Genomic DNA, 13,752 nt, shown 5'->3' on the forward strand with positions numbered 1-13,752 from the left:
GTGGAAGCATTCACGAAGTCTCCTTGGGTTCTCGCGCGTCTTTTGGGCTTCTGCGCAGTTTTCAGTAAATTGACCATTGCTCCTAATTGGGAAGTCCAAATGATACTCCGTTTGTTGAGTTGGAAAGTAGACTTGATAGGCTTTCCAGCCATACATATCATGCACCTCAAAACTTGACAAGCTGATACAGACTTGCACGGGAAGTTGAAACACTTATCATGTAATCTAGGATCCTGTGAGCATAAACCTGCTCACCATGCTTAGTGTCCTCTGCGCAATCCGCGATGCTATCTATGTAACCCATTGGAGAAGCCTCACAGCGGCAGCTAGCACGATTGTTTGACTATTGGAAGCCAAAGGTGATGGTATATTAGTGTAGGATTTGCGCGTTGAGGTGGGCATGCAGTGTTTTGAAACTCTAGCGTGCACTACAAGAAATCCTTTAATCTGTGATGGATTTGCGATGACGTATTGACAAAACGTCACAAATTCAATACCATTAGTGACGATTATCAATTTTCCGTCACAGATTTTCAATGGTAGGCTTTTGGGCCCATAATTTATGACGAAATGCACGAAACCATCGTAATCCTAACTTGAAAATGTCATGGATTTGCCCACCTAAAGTAATATAGTGGTGACGAATATGAATTCGTCATGGTGTGTTTAATTCAAGATTAAGCCCATTACATTGTTTAATTCATTATATATTTAACATATTCGTGTTACAAACTGAAAAAATTAAAAAAAATTAAGATTACAAAATTTATTTTGGTTGTTGGTCTAAACAAACTCTCAAATAAGCCGGGAATATAAAAACAGAAATTGACTCAGGAAGGATTCAAATCATCTACCACTCGAGCTCCACCAAATTTCTTTTGAAAGAAGGACCAAGTTTGTTTTAGTATTTTATTTAAACTAAACTAGAAAAATTGAGACATCAATTTTCTTGACTCGGCATAGCCGAGAATCGAACCCGCGACCACTTGAAAATGAAGGTAAACAACTAACCGCTAAACCACAGCTCGTTTGTTTAACAAGTGATGTACTGATTACACTTATACATTTCTATTATACTCTTTAACCCTAAGGCCCAATCGACCAGAATGCTCCGCTCCCTGAATCTCGCGATGCCGCACCCTGTTCCTCTCGCACAGGCAGCTGCCCTCTCATGGTCTAGCTCGCCGCTCGCGCCTCTCCAAAAGGCGGGCAGCAGCAGCAGGGGCCGGTCTCCAGCAGGAGCAGGCGGCCTCTCCATCTCCAGCAGGCCGGCAACGGCAGCAGCCAGCAGCAGCAGGTGCAGGGCAGGGGCCTCTCTCTCCAGACTCTCTGGACTCTCCAGCAACAACAGGCGCAGGGCAGCAGCCAGCAGTAGGCAGGGGTGAGATTACCCATGTTTTGTCCTACAAATTAGTTAATTAAAAGCTCGTTATTGATTTAGCATTTCAATTGTTTGCATACAATTAGTTTTTTTACTGAATTTTATAACAATTTTAATTGCAGTTGGTGGGCTTCTAAATGCAACTCCAGGAATGTACCTAAAGATTATCATTAGATTGCTTGCTCTGCATAATGTTGGATAGCCAAGATATTTTTTTTTCTTTAATAACTGTGGCCTATATATGCATTTAGCTTTCTTATCCTGAGGTAGATTTGTTGATTTAAGTTTCTTTGCAATGCTTGATTAGATTGATAGAAGTTGGGTGCATGCTAGACTGTTCTCTCAAGATTACATCAATGGTGTCAAAGAATTTATGAGCTTTATTCATGAGAAATTTGGTGAGGATGAAGAAATTTTATGCCCTTGCAGTAGATGCCTTAATCAGAGGTATCAACATCAAACTCTTGTGGAGAGGCACATATTGATGAATGGCATGGAAAGTACCTATACTCGATGGATTCATCATGGAGAGAACATTGATGTATATGGTAATGAGCATTCTGCTAATGAGTTAGGTATGAGTATGACTGAGCATGACAACCATGATGATGGTAATTTGAACGGGTTGCTACAAGACCTACACACTGCAGAGAAAGATAAAGAAGATGGTGAAAATAAGAATGATGCAGAATCTAGTGATAAGGAGTCATTTTTTAAAATAGTGATGAAAGAGGCGAAGCGTCAGCTTTATCCAGGTGTACCAAATTTTTGAAGTTGTCCTTTGTGGTAAAGCTTCTTCATATGAAGTCATTGTATAAGATCTGCAATTCTGCCTTTTCTGCAATATTAAAGCTTTTGGCTGAAGCTTTCCCAGAATGCAATACGCTCCCTAAATCATATTATGAAGCAAAGGCTCTTTTAAAGAAATTAGATCTTGGGTATGAATCAATTCATGTGTGTTACAATAATTGTATGCTCTTCAGAAAGAAATATACTAAGCTTGACAATTGCCCTATTTGTGGTCTCTCAAGATGGGTTGATACTGAAAGAAAGAAGATCCCACAGAAAGTGTTACGACATTTTCCGTTGATACCGAGGCTATAGAGGATGTTTGTGAACAAAGAATCAGAAGAACAAGCACAATGGTACAAGCTAAAATAAAATCCTAAGGAAAAGGAAATGAGTCACCCAGCTGATGAGGCATGGCAAGATTTTGATAGAGTATATCCTGATTTTGCAAAAGATGCAAGAAACCTTAGACTTGGCCTAGCTACCGATAGGTTTAACCCTTTTTTAGAAAAGAACACTAAATACAGCATGTGTCCTGTATTTGTTGTGCTAACTAGGTGTAGTTTATTCCAGCTAGTGGCCCTGCGCACTTGGATGAGAACACCCACGTCGCCGATGAAGGTCATGTTGTTGCTCCTCTTGGTGGGCAGAACTATGCATGCAATGAAGGTGATGATTTGCAACAACCATTCTGTTAGTTTCTTTAGATAATGAATGCATTCTTATGTCTGCCATCTTTCAGATAATGGGCATGTCCAAGCTGATGGCAACATGACAAATGGAGATGAAGTTGATGATGACAATAACCAGATGCTCAATGAAGGTGATTTTATGAATTACCAGTTTTGTTTTGCTTTCAATTGACCATTGCTTGCTTATCTTGGATCCATGCACTATCCATCTCAATAATTTCTACTTCTGTGCAGATGTACAACTAGGTGAAAATGATCGATGGGAAAAGGGAACCAATATGGGACATGATCTCTATAGGATTAACCGAGCTTTGCGTGGAAAATTGCAAGTTGTCATTCCTGAAGGGAAGATAAGGCCCATGGCACCACTTGTTGCTGCTAAGTTTGCAACTGAATGCAATATTTCAGTTAGAAATCATTTGCCGGTGTTGAAGCATTGGAAGGAATATAAGAAAAAATAGGGCCTATTTAAAGTATTTACAGGAAGACTTAGTGTAAGTGCATTCTCCACCTTCCACCACTTTGAAAATTGGTCACTATTTACTTGCATATTAAGTTCAACACTACTTAATGTAGCATCATTTGAATGATTATATAAGATGGTAGTTTTACACCATTTTGAATTGATGTATAAATATCATCATTCCTCCATGATAGCTTTACTTTCTTCATTGTCATCTATATTGGCATGTCTAGGTTATCTAAGATAGTAGTTCTCTCATTCCTTTGTACTCTTTTGTTTCCTTCAAGGTTTGACATAATCATAAGTACATATCTAATATATTCATTCACTTGAATAGGCAAAGTTTGACATCAACACGAGTGACACTTCAGTTCAAAATGGTTGTAACCAAATGACGAAGAAGTTCGGCAACGACGACATCGGCTCAAGAAAAAGTATTTTAATCCTTTTCCACTACATTTGGTGCCAAAAATATCTCCAATCAGATCGATGACTGATCAAGAGTGGAATGAACTTGTGGAATATTGGAAAACTCCAAAAGAGATGGTATGTTTCTTTCTAAAAACTGAAATCTTGGACATACATATTGCTTACATTTACTTTATAACTGTTGTAGGAGATATCTCAAAAGAACAAAGAGAATCGAACCCATGTTATATACCATCAAACAATCGGCTCTCGTAGTTACCAATTTCATGTGAAAAATTTGGTAAGTTACATGTCTTTACTTGTAGCCTTATGATTTATTGATTAATATGAGAAAAGTACATCTGCTAATGCAGTCAAAAGTAGCTGTTTTGGATTAATCTATTTGCTAACTTGTGAACAAGTTCCTGATCAAATGTACTAGTTGTAAGATGTATCTTTGTATACACATGAGTAAAGTGTTTTGATCAAAGTACTTGTTGCTCATATGAATTCCAACAGAAATTAATTACTGCTGCACATTCTTATTGCTGTATTTTTTTCTAGAGAGATAAATACAATGACCAAGAACCTGATGCATTGGATTTGTTTAAAGAGTGTCACTATAGCAAGAAAAAGAAATGCTACTAGTCTAATGTGCATCAAGCTACAGTAAGTCATTGTCATTCAAAGAATTTTATTTCTAATGCATATTTGAAGGTTTTCTGATCAGTAACCATGTTTGTTTCTTGCATGCTAGACTCAAATGGAAAACAAGTTGTCTACACCAGCAAAATGTGAAGGACAAATGTCTGTGATAAAAGTTGTAGCAGATGTTCTTGCTGAGAATACAAGGAAGAATATGTTCCTTCAAAATGTGGGGATACAAAATTCTTATCCTAGGTCTAGTGTAAGAAATATTGCAGCACAACTTGAAGCGGAGAAGAGGGCAAATACAGACCTTCGATCTGTTGTCAACACCCAACGTGAGCAACTTGATGTGTTGTCAAAACAAATGCAGGAAAGAGAAGAGTTAAGGGTTAGGGAGCAAGAGGAGATGAAGAAGAGGCAAGCTGATCTGGAAGCAGACATGAAGAAGCTTCAACTTTTGTTAAGTAAAATTCAACCAAGTTAGTTGAATTGGATGGTATGTGGCAAGTCAGATTTGACATAGCTTTTGTTAAAACCTCTTTTGCTGAAGTGGAAACATTCCATTCTGGTTTTGGTGCTTCATCATGTGTGACTCATGCTGTAATATTTTGTTGTTTGTGTGTTGAACTGACATTGGACACCAAACATGATGTTTGTGGTGCTATATTAGATGTATGGTTGAAGTAACATATTAATTTTATGTTGCAATGTTGTTTTGGGTAGAATGACGCTTTTTAAATGTGTTGAAATGAAATTTGTATAAATTGATATGGGTTACTTTTACGCATGAGCTAATAATTGGGCCAGATTTGAGATGAATTAACAAATGGGTCAAATTTTATATTGGGCTACATTCGTCAAGCTGAACTATAATATAGGCCAAAAATTTCTTATAAGTTGATGGGCTAGATTTGAAGCCCATGTTGGATGATTGCATGTATGCCACGTCATCGTCCATGTGGCAACCATCCGTGATATTTTTTTTGTCATTGATTTTGGGCTTTGGATCGGGTTGCGCAGGCTCGAGCTCATTTTGTGACGATCGGGAAATGTCACGGACCGAGGCAATTCATGACTGTTTTGCGAAACCGTCACGGATAACAATCCGTGATGCCTATTACATGACGTTATGCAAAACCGTCATAATCATGGTCCTGTGACGATTTTTTTAATTCGTGACGAAATCGATCCGTCGTGTATTAAGGGATTCTCTGTAGTGGTGGTTCGGATCGGCCTTCCTCTTTCTACTCTGGTCATCTAAACCAAGCCCATGGCAGCAGCCGCTGTGCTCAACTCTGTAGGTATAACCCAACCGGTGACCTTGATTGGCACTGGGTCAATCCAGGCAATTGCTTGGTTCTCATTCTCGACAGGGAAAGTTATATTTATGAAGCCAACTTGTCAAACCCGGCCTATCACTATCATGCTATTGCGCAACAGATCAGCATATGCCAACATCAGACTTTTGACTTCTTGATGCGACTCAAGAATCCAACTGGTCACATAGCATTAGTATTTTTTTTTTCTACCAACGAGTCAGGGCGGACCAATGGCCTGGCAACCCCGGGCGCCTAGTCACGCTCCATACCAGTTACAAGGTCAAATCAGCCATCTATGTAACAACCGTTCTGCCGGAGGAGATAGAAAAGCTAGCTGCCTTTTTTTTTTCTTTGATAAGCTTTGCCATTCAACCCTTGGGTCCGCCGCTGTCCAATTATGCATCCTAGTTCACTAAAAAATGGTATGCATCCTAGTACTATGCTAATCGGATGTCTCAATAATATTTCCTGCGTAGTTGAATTAGAAAAGGAGCACAAGTTAGTTGTAGCTAGTTGTGTTACATGTACTAATTAATATATACGCAATCATTTTTTCTCACTTTGTACAAAAATCCAGGAACTATCACATACACATACTAGTATAATATTTTACATATCATATATAACATATGTAAAATCCCCTATGGAAAGTTCAAAAAGGCTGTGCAGGATGTGTGCAAACAGATGTACTCTAACACGAGATTGGACACCATTTGTTCACAACCATGTACATGCATTTACTCTAGCCAGCAATGGTAGCTGCTCCCACCGTTCCAAATCATCGGTAATTTTGACTTCTCTATATACGTATAGTTTTCTCTATGCATATAAATATTAAAACGATATATAATTTGGAACGGGGAGCAGCTATTGCGTACAGTGGTTACGTTACGTTGAAAACTAAACGATTCCTGGTCAACAACACTAGAACAGTGTTGTGATTGGTTGCAGACTTGCAGAGTCCTGATCGATCCATGGACCCGTGGCTTGCTTGCATAGCGCTGAGAGTGATAGAGCTCTCGTCTGGGGAGTCTGGATCTGGATCCAGCACGCCAACACCCGTGGCCGAGACGCTCCTACTGCCCAAACGGGAAAGCGGGATGCTTCGGCGAAGCTTCCCATCCTGCTCCAGCAACGAAGACCCCGGCCGGCTTTGACCGTGCTTGGAGCTCGGTCCGTGCGTGCGTACCATCAGGTGCCTTTTGCTGGCGCTGCGGCTCCTCGATGCGTCAGATGGGTCCACCACCATCTTTCCGCCCGGCCCGGCCTTGCAAGTAGTATGAAAAAATGGAGGAGAACAGATAAATGGATGCATTTTCTCGTGCGCTTGCGAAAACAGGTAATGTCAGCGCGCGTCAAACTTTTCAGGTACTGATACTGCAGAGAAGCCGCACCTAATTAAACTTGTGGGTCGGCGGCTGGCTAGCTAGGAATGGTACCAAACAAGTCAAAAGGGTTTTTTGGGATGGCAATACCAAGTTCTTTCAAGCCAATGCAACAATTAAATACACCAGGAACACCATTACATCGCTAGAGGATGAGACTAGAACACAGTTTTTTTTATCATAAGAGTAAGGCAAATCTTCTTAAGAGTAAGGCAAATCTTCTTTGGGAGGCCTATAAAGCTAGACTTGGCACATCTGAGTTTGATGCTATTCATGTTGATCTGGGTAGTCTTCTGCATGCACATCAGGATCTCTCCTGTCTGGAAGAACCTTTCACAAGGGAAGAAATAGATGATGTGGTTACAGACCTTCTATCTGATAAATATCCAGGTCCCGGTGGATTTAACACAGATTTTATCAAAAAATGCTGGCATATTATTAAAGAAGACTTTTGTAAATTGGTGGAAGATTTCTATCAGGGCTCTTTAACTGTGCAAAGTATCAATGGGTCTTAACTTCACTCTTATCCCAAAAAATGAGAGTCCAATCACAGTTGCAGATTTCAGGCCTATTTCACTTTTGAATTGCTCTATCAAACTGATAACAAAGCTCCTAGCCAATAGACTCAAAAAAAATCATGGAACATATAAATGTCAATCAATATGGTTTTATCAAAAATAGGTCAATACAAGACTGCTTGGCTTGGTCTCTGGAATTCTTGCACCTCTGTAACAAGTCAATAAAAGAGCTTATAATCCTCGAGTTGGATTTTGATGTTCCCACAGATACCTAATTGATAACAAAGTTGAATGGCTTTTTTCGTCCAATTCCATCCATTTTTGTTGAGACAAGATGGATTTTGGAAAGACGTTTGACAAAACAGAACATGAGCTCATGTTGCAGAACACGAGACACAAGGGATTTGGAAATAAATGGTTGCAATGGACGTCGCCTCCAAAGCCTCACATCGCGAGTTTATTTGAGGCTTCGGAGGCGCCATTGAGGTACACACTCATTGCTTAATTTTGGTAGGAAATTTAGTTTATTTGAACCGTAACGAACAGGCGGCCTATCGGTTGAACCAATCAAACCGTGAACCAAGCGTTCTACTGGTCCGATGTCCGGTCCGGTTCCGATAAATATGACTGCAGAATGAGCGGGATGCTCTCACCATCGCCACCCATCACTCCATCAAAGACGAGCGGTGGTTCTCCACTTGGAAAAGATGCTCAAGAACACATACCCCACGCGCGGATATACTCATATACCCTAGCATCCGCCTAAAACAGGAACGCAGGCGTACGCTCAGTTACACTACATTTGCTTTACCACTTGCTGGGTTTTAGGCTTTTGGCCTCAAACAGTTGAAGAGTACTCGCCGTTGTCTTTTTGAGTTAGGTTTGTGAATTGCGATCACTAGCCGGGGGCAACTTGCATCTTTGTTGGGTCGGTCGGTCTTTTGTTTCTTGCGCCAGAAAGAGAAGAGTGGAATTGTAGCGTGGCCCGCCTCCCTCGATGCCCTGCGCAGCAGGCCCAACTCGTTAGGCTATCTCCAGCGGACACCTTTAAAGCGTCCAGATTCCGTTCTCTATTGCTCCAGCAGCGTTCTCTAAATGGTCCTCTAAAGTAGAGAACGCTACAGGTTTCCTCTATATATAGAGATTCTTTCTCCTCTTCTCTATTTTTTCTTTACGTTTCAAACACTGAATTAAATAAAAATAAAATATGTCCATAGTTTGAGGTATGATAAATACGTACGTACAAAAATTTGGAACAAAATACATTTCTAATATAGGGTTTAATGTATAGAGAACGAGATTTAGAGAACGTTGTTGGAGAGAAATGAGATATAGAGGAGAGAATCTTGTAGAGAATTCTGTAAATGAAGGATGTAGAGGATGGGATTTGGAGGATATCGCTGGAGACAGCTGTGCAGCCGGCTCAACAACTTGCCCTCGCCACTTAAAAGATTTGCATCCCAACAAATATAATAAGTGGACCAAATATTTAATTGGCCCAGCCCGTGCAATCAAGGGGAAAAAAAGGGGGAAAGAAAGAAAACAGATTTTCATATATCAGGCACTTCCCTTTGAGAAATATCTGGCACATGACTTCCAGATATGGGAGTCAGATGGGAGTGCGGGTGCCCTCGAAATCACTACAAAGTACGTTAACACTACCCAGGATTCTACGACTGAGCTACCTCTTGTTTCGACTCTGCTGGTGCAAGTCCACGGATCTTCACATCATAGTAGACCTCCTCCACCCTCCTCAAATCATACTTCATCCCTGCAAAGCGATTAACAGAGAGGTGACTAAATTACACACTAAATTACACACCGTGGCAACATAACAGCCCCAGGCAAATATTAATGTACTGTAAGATACAGCAGCACGCCAGTCATGTTTGTAAACCTAAGCAGATTAAACTCACCATCAAATTTCTTGCGCAGGAAGTCATTGCGCAGGTTCAGCATCCTAAACGAAGCATGAAGATCAGTCAAGAAGCTCAAAACCTTTCTTGGACAGTCGTAGTCTCCAGCAGTGACGCGATTTACAACAAATCTAGGCTGCAAAAAATTCATCATGAAGCCATTAATTCCAGTCTATGGCAGGTGAGCATTACAACTTTCTACACAGTGCGCAGGAAGTCCACGGAGCACGCACACACAATAAAGCATCTAGTATGAAATGTACGCAGTGTATAGTTTTGTACACCCATAAAGTTTGCTGATACCCATGATGTACAGTTGTCTTTACCTATAAAGAACTGCACAACAGAGAACAGAACAATCCAAATTCCAGTTTTTGAAGTGCAGGTGTAGGTATTTAGTCTAGGCCAAGCTCTAAATTTTTTTATGGTATTTGAATAATTGCATACTTCTTTTGTGCATATAAAAGTTTAGAAGTAAAATAAGGATTATACTTATCAAAGCACTCACCAAATCCTTAGGTGCCACACAAAGAAACTATTGCAAGATAGAGGTGTTATATGTTTCAAACATTTGTTTGTTTCTCTCGATGTCATGAAGAAACTGGGATGTATGAAGTTTGTTTAACAGTGCAAACAAGAAAATGGGTTGAACATGACAGACTACAATGGGAAAGAATAAATTGGGGGCTGAACTCATACAAAAATGTTAAATTTATCTTAATATTGTAGCTGAAATTTTATTGGTATCAATTGATATTCTCCCTCAACTTTGTTGGTTTTGTTCAGTCAAATACACTCTCCCATTTCACATAGTCATCTAAGCAAACCATTTTGCCCTTATTGTAGCTGAAATCTGCAAGTCTCACCACTATTGCGCCTGTTTGCCATGATTGCCACGAGATTTAATTAATTATCCATTTATAACAATACACTTCCATAGTAAAGACACAGCTGTGTGCTATACTACTATCAATATTAAGTTTGAACAGAAGAGTAAAAGGTGTTAAACTTCACATATTCATACACCATTACCATAGTAAGAGTGTAAAGACATAATCAGCTATCAGGCAACTAGACAACTTACTATAGCATTGCTGTGCAAAAATTTTAAAAATAACATGGAACCAAATGCAGCCCATGTCAGATAACATGAGACTAACTAATCTTTCTTACTTCCATTGTGACCCTCTATTTATCAATACAAACTTGCTATTTTTCCACACCATAACTATTCAATTTTATGCTCATGCAGAGACACAAGAAAAGTTATCAATAGACATTACTTTATTACTTGCACAGTTGCAAGAAAAGACAACTATCCTCATGAAAAACCACCAAACAGTTCCTATCATTTAGTCCAAATGCTACCGTTCTGCTATACGATTCACCAAAGGTACTGTATGATATGACTGTTACACACTGAGGTTATGCAATTCTACATTCATTGCAGGATTGTTCTTCAAATTAATATGAGTTTAGCTTCAGCAATATGAAACCGATTGGAAAAATAACCGTGTCCATTAAAATATGGAAGTTAATTTAGATGCCCTCTTGCCCCCAAGTTGAATCACCTATAACCACTACTCAAAGATAAAACTAGGGACATCGGCCCATCTTCTAGAGGTCTACTCCAGCCAAGGTTGACATAAATAAGTTGGCTTCTTAGAGAAGCTTTGGCTGGACCAAATTTGTTCCTGGTCAACTCCCTCAGATATAACATGACACACACAATTAGAATAGTAATAGCAGCCAATGACTGTAGTGGCGGCATCTCTTAATTCAACTAAAACCCTAGGATTTTGTTAATATTGGCCTTGTAAACAGCAATCAAAATTTATGCAATCCTACAGCCTATAACCAACACAAGAAATGTTGTTTTCCAACAAGGATATCTGATATTACCGCAAAAAAAAGGATATCTGATAAGAAGTTCCATCGATTAGGAAATTTATTTGTAAAAGCATTTTACAAATAGGCTTGACAAGAAGTTCCATCGACTAGGAAATATCAAGTAACAAAACAGACAATATTGTCAAAATCCAAAACAATGCACAACTCAAATGAAGCTTAAAAAATGAATTTTCTTAGCAAGGTAAAGTAATTAAGAAGCAATTGCACACCACATTTTGACTCCACAAATGGTATGGCAAGTTGGCAACTGGCGAGCTAGCTTAATTGATTGCACACACAATGACAATATGCAATAAAATCACAAGTAGTTGATAGTCCTACCCAAAGACATCATAACTCTACTGCACAGTTGTTTTTTTATTGGAAACAATTAATATGAATATCGTAGGTGTAAATTCATCTATTCAGAGGAGCGCAAACTAATGCTTTAGACTTATCTTGTTAAATAAGATCTCCATAAGTACATATAATTATTAATTAATGGTGTGTGCATAGTTGGTTCTAGTCTACAAATTATCTAGTCAAAGTAATATGCAACATTCCCCAACAAGGATATATTGATTTTCTCAACAGTCTTATGTTCAGCACTTGGGCTGGCTGAACCATTTTTGTTCTTTCAAGCCACAAGCATACTGAAAAGGAGCTATTTGCACAAAATGAAAACTACTGGAACTACTCTTTGTTTGATGAGTTGTTGAACTTACAAATTCGTTGGACATGAAGCACAATCCTGAAAAACAAGCAAGTCCTCATGTAAGTGACAGCATAATTTGCACAGAACATTTTACAAGACATAAGTGTCATAAATCTATAAAGTACAAATAGAATGAGTTCAGAGTTGTTGAGGATACTGAATTGGTTCTCATGTTTCAAGCAATAAGTGACTGATGACAATGTCAGCAATATGATAAACATGCACATATGCATCATGATTAGCAGAAAAATTAGAATCCAAAGTACACAGTGCAATTTGAATCCAAAACCTTTAATCCATGTTCAGTTCTTGTGCAAACACTCCAGACTTACATCCATAGATCCCAAGCGTAAACATCTATTTAGAAAGTAAAAAAAAAACAAAGGGTAGGAAAAAGTAACGTACAGACTGACAGAGACACTAACCTGTCAGATAGTCCTCAACATCAAGGCAAAACTCCCCAGAGCTCACTGCAAAAGCAAGGATACAAATTTAGATGCAATGAGACACTACCAATTACCACAATGCTATTACTGCGACAATTGACAGAATGCTGACATACACCCTAGCTTCTCCTGGGCCTCAGCGTGCATTAGTAGCCCGCCAGTCTCCAGCCAGTGCATGAATGCGAGCATCGACACCACCGCCTGCGTCTCGGACCTCCAATCACCGTGGTACCTAAGCCACGAACCCCCACACACATGAGACATGACACATTTCCCTCACAAAATCCGATTGCTAACAACCTGGACACAGATGCGCCGAATTGAATGGAGCAATTCACCTGTAGTACTGGCCGGGGCACTCCTTGAGGACCTCCGCCAGCTGCGCGTACAGCCCCTTGATTACCTCCACCTGCGCCTTCGCCTTCCCGAGCACATCTGCGCTAGTAGAGAGGAGGGTAAACAATTCCGGAGCAATAAACAAGATTAGGCGCAAGGAGGTGACAGACGCCCAGTAGAAGTGAAATGGGGGAGGAGGAGAGGCGGCAACCTTCGAGGGGGACGGGCTGGTGGACGAGGAGGAGCGCAGCGGTGGCGACGCGAGACGCAGACTCGATCTCGGATACGACGGTGCGGATGCGGTCGCGGAGGGTGGAGGACTCGTCAAGCTGCGCGCGGAAGGACACGAACTGCGCGTCCATGACGGGAGAGGGCAGCCGCGGCGGGAGCTGGGAGTCGGGGGTGGCGGAGGCGCGGGGAGGGGCGGGGGAGCAGAGGTGGCGCAGAGGGGGGAGGAGGAGGGCGGCTCGGCGGTGGGTGAGGAGAGCGGTGGCTGGGGGCGAGAGAGAGGCGGCGGCGGCGCGGAGGCGGAGCGCGGCGGCGGTGGCGGTGGCTGCTGCGGCTGCGGGTCTCATTGCGGAGTGGGGTTTTGGAGATGGTTTTGATGGCGGAGGCGGGGGAGGCGTGCCGTGTCGTGGGGGAGCCGGAGAGGCGTCGGCCCGTGGAGAAGACAAGTGTCCTTCCAGGCGCATGCGATCAGTTTTGGGCCAGGCCAGATCGTGCTCAGAATTTTCAGCCCAAAATCATAGCACGCTGGGCCCAGTTGGTCTCGAAAAAAACTCCGGGCCTAGTTCTGCCCGGTGTACCTGATTTGAATTTCACGTTTTTTTCCTACTAAAATAGTAA

The 13,752-nt window shown here is 41.0% G+C and overlaps 1 protein-coding gene and 1 pseudogene across 1 annotated transcript; one reads left to right on the plus strand and one right to left on the minus strand.

The window, feature by feature from the left end:
- Positions 1-1,964: 1,964 nt before the first annotated feature.
- Positions 1,965-4,865, plus strand: LOC112872856 (annotated as a pseudogene).
- A 4,188-nt stretch (positions 4,866-9,053) lies between these two features.
- On the minus strand, positions 9,054-13,539 carry LOC112875914 (translin). Its single transcript, XM_025939920.1, has 7 exons — positions 13,118-13,539; positions 12,909-13,005; positions 12,687-12,802; positions 12,550-12,594; positions 12,135-12,160; positions 9,520-9,655; positions 9,054-9,374 (listed from the first exon to the last, which is right to left on the minus strand). The coding sequence occupies exons 1-7, from the start codon at positions 13,479-13,481 to the stop codon at positions 9,274-9,276; spliced, it is 885 nt and encodes a 294-aa protein (XP_025795705.1). The 5' UTR covers positions 13,482-13,539; the 3' UTR covers positions 9,054-9,273.
- Positions 13,540-13,752: the final 213 nt, after the last annotated feature.

The sequence above is a fragment of the Panicum hallii genome, chromosome 9 (assembly GCF_002211085.1).
Source record: "Panicum hallii strain FIL2 chromosome 9, PHallii_v3.1, whole genome shotgun sequence".
Taxonomy (NCBI): Eukaryota; Viridiplantae; Streptophyta; class Magnoliopsida; order Poales; family Poaceae; genus Panicum; species Panicum hallii.

Excerpts from the sequence above, each read along its gene's own strand:
- LOC112875914 (XM_025939920.1), bottom strand. The coding sequence starts at position 13,481 with ATGAGACCCGCAGCCGCAGCAGCCACCGCCACCGCCGCCGCGCTCCGC. Across the intron at positions 12,595-12,686 it reads GGCCCAGGAGAAGCTAGGGT|TGAGCTCTGGGGAGTTTTGC; the intron begins GTATGTCAGCAT and ends TTGCTTTTGCAG. Across the intron at positions 9,375-9,519 it reads CCTGCGCAAGAAATTTGATG|GGATGAAGTATGATTTGAGG; the intron begins GTGAGTTTAATC and ends ATCGCTTTGCAG.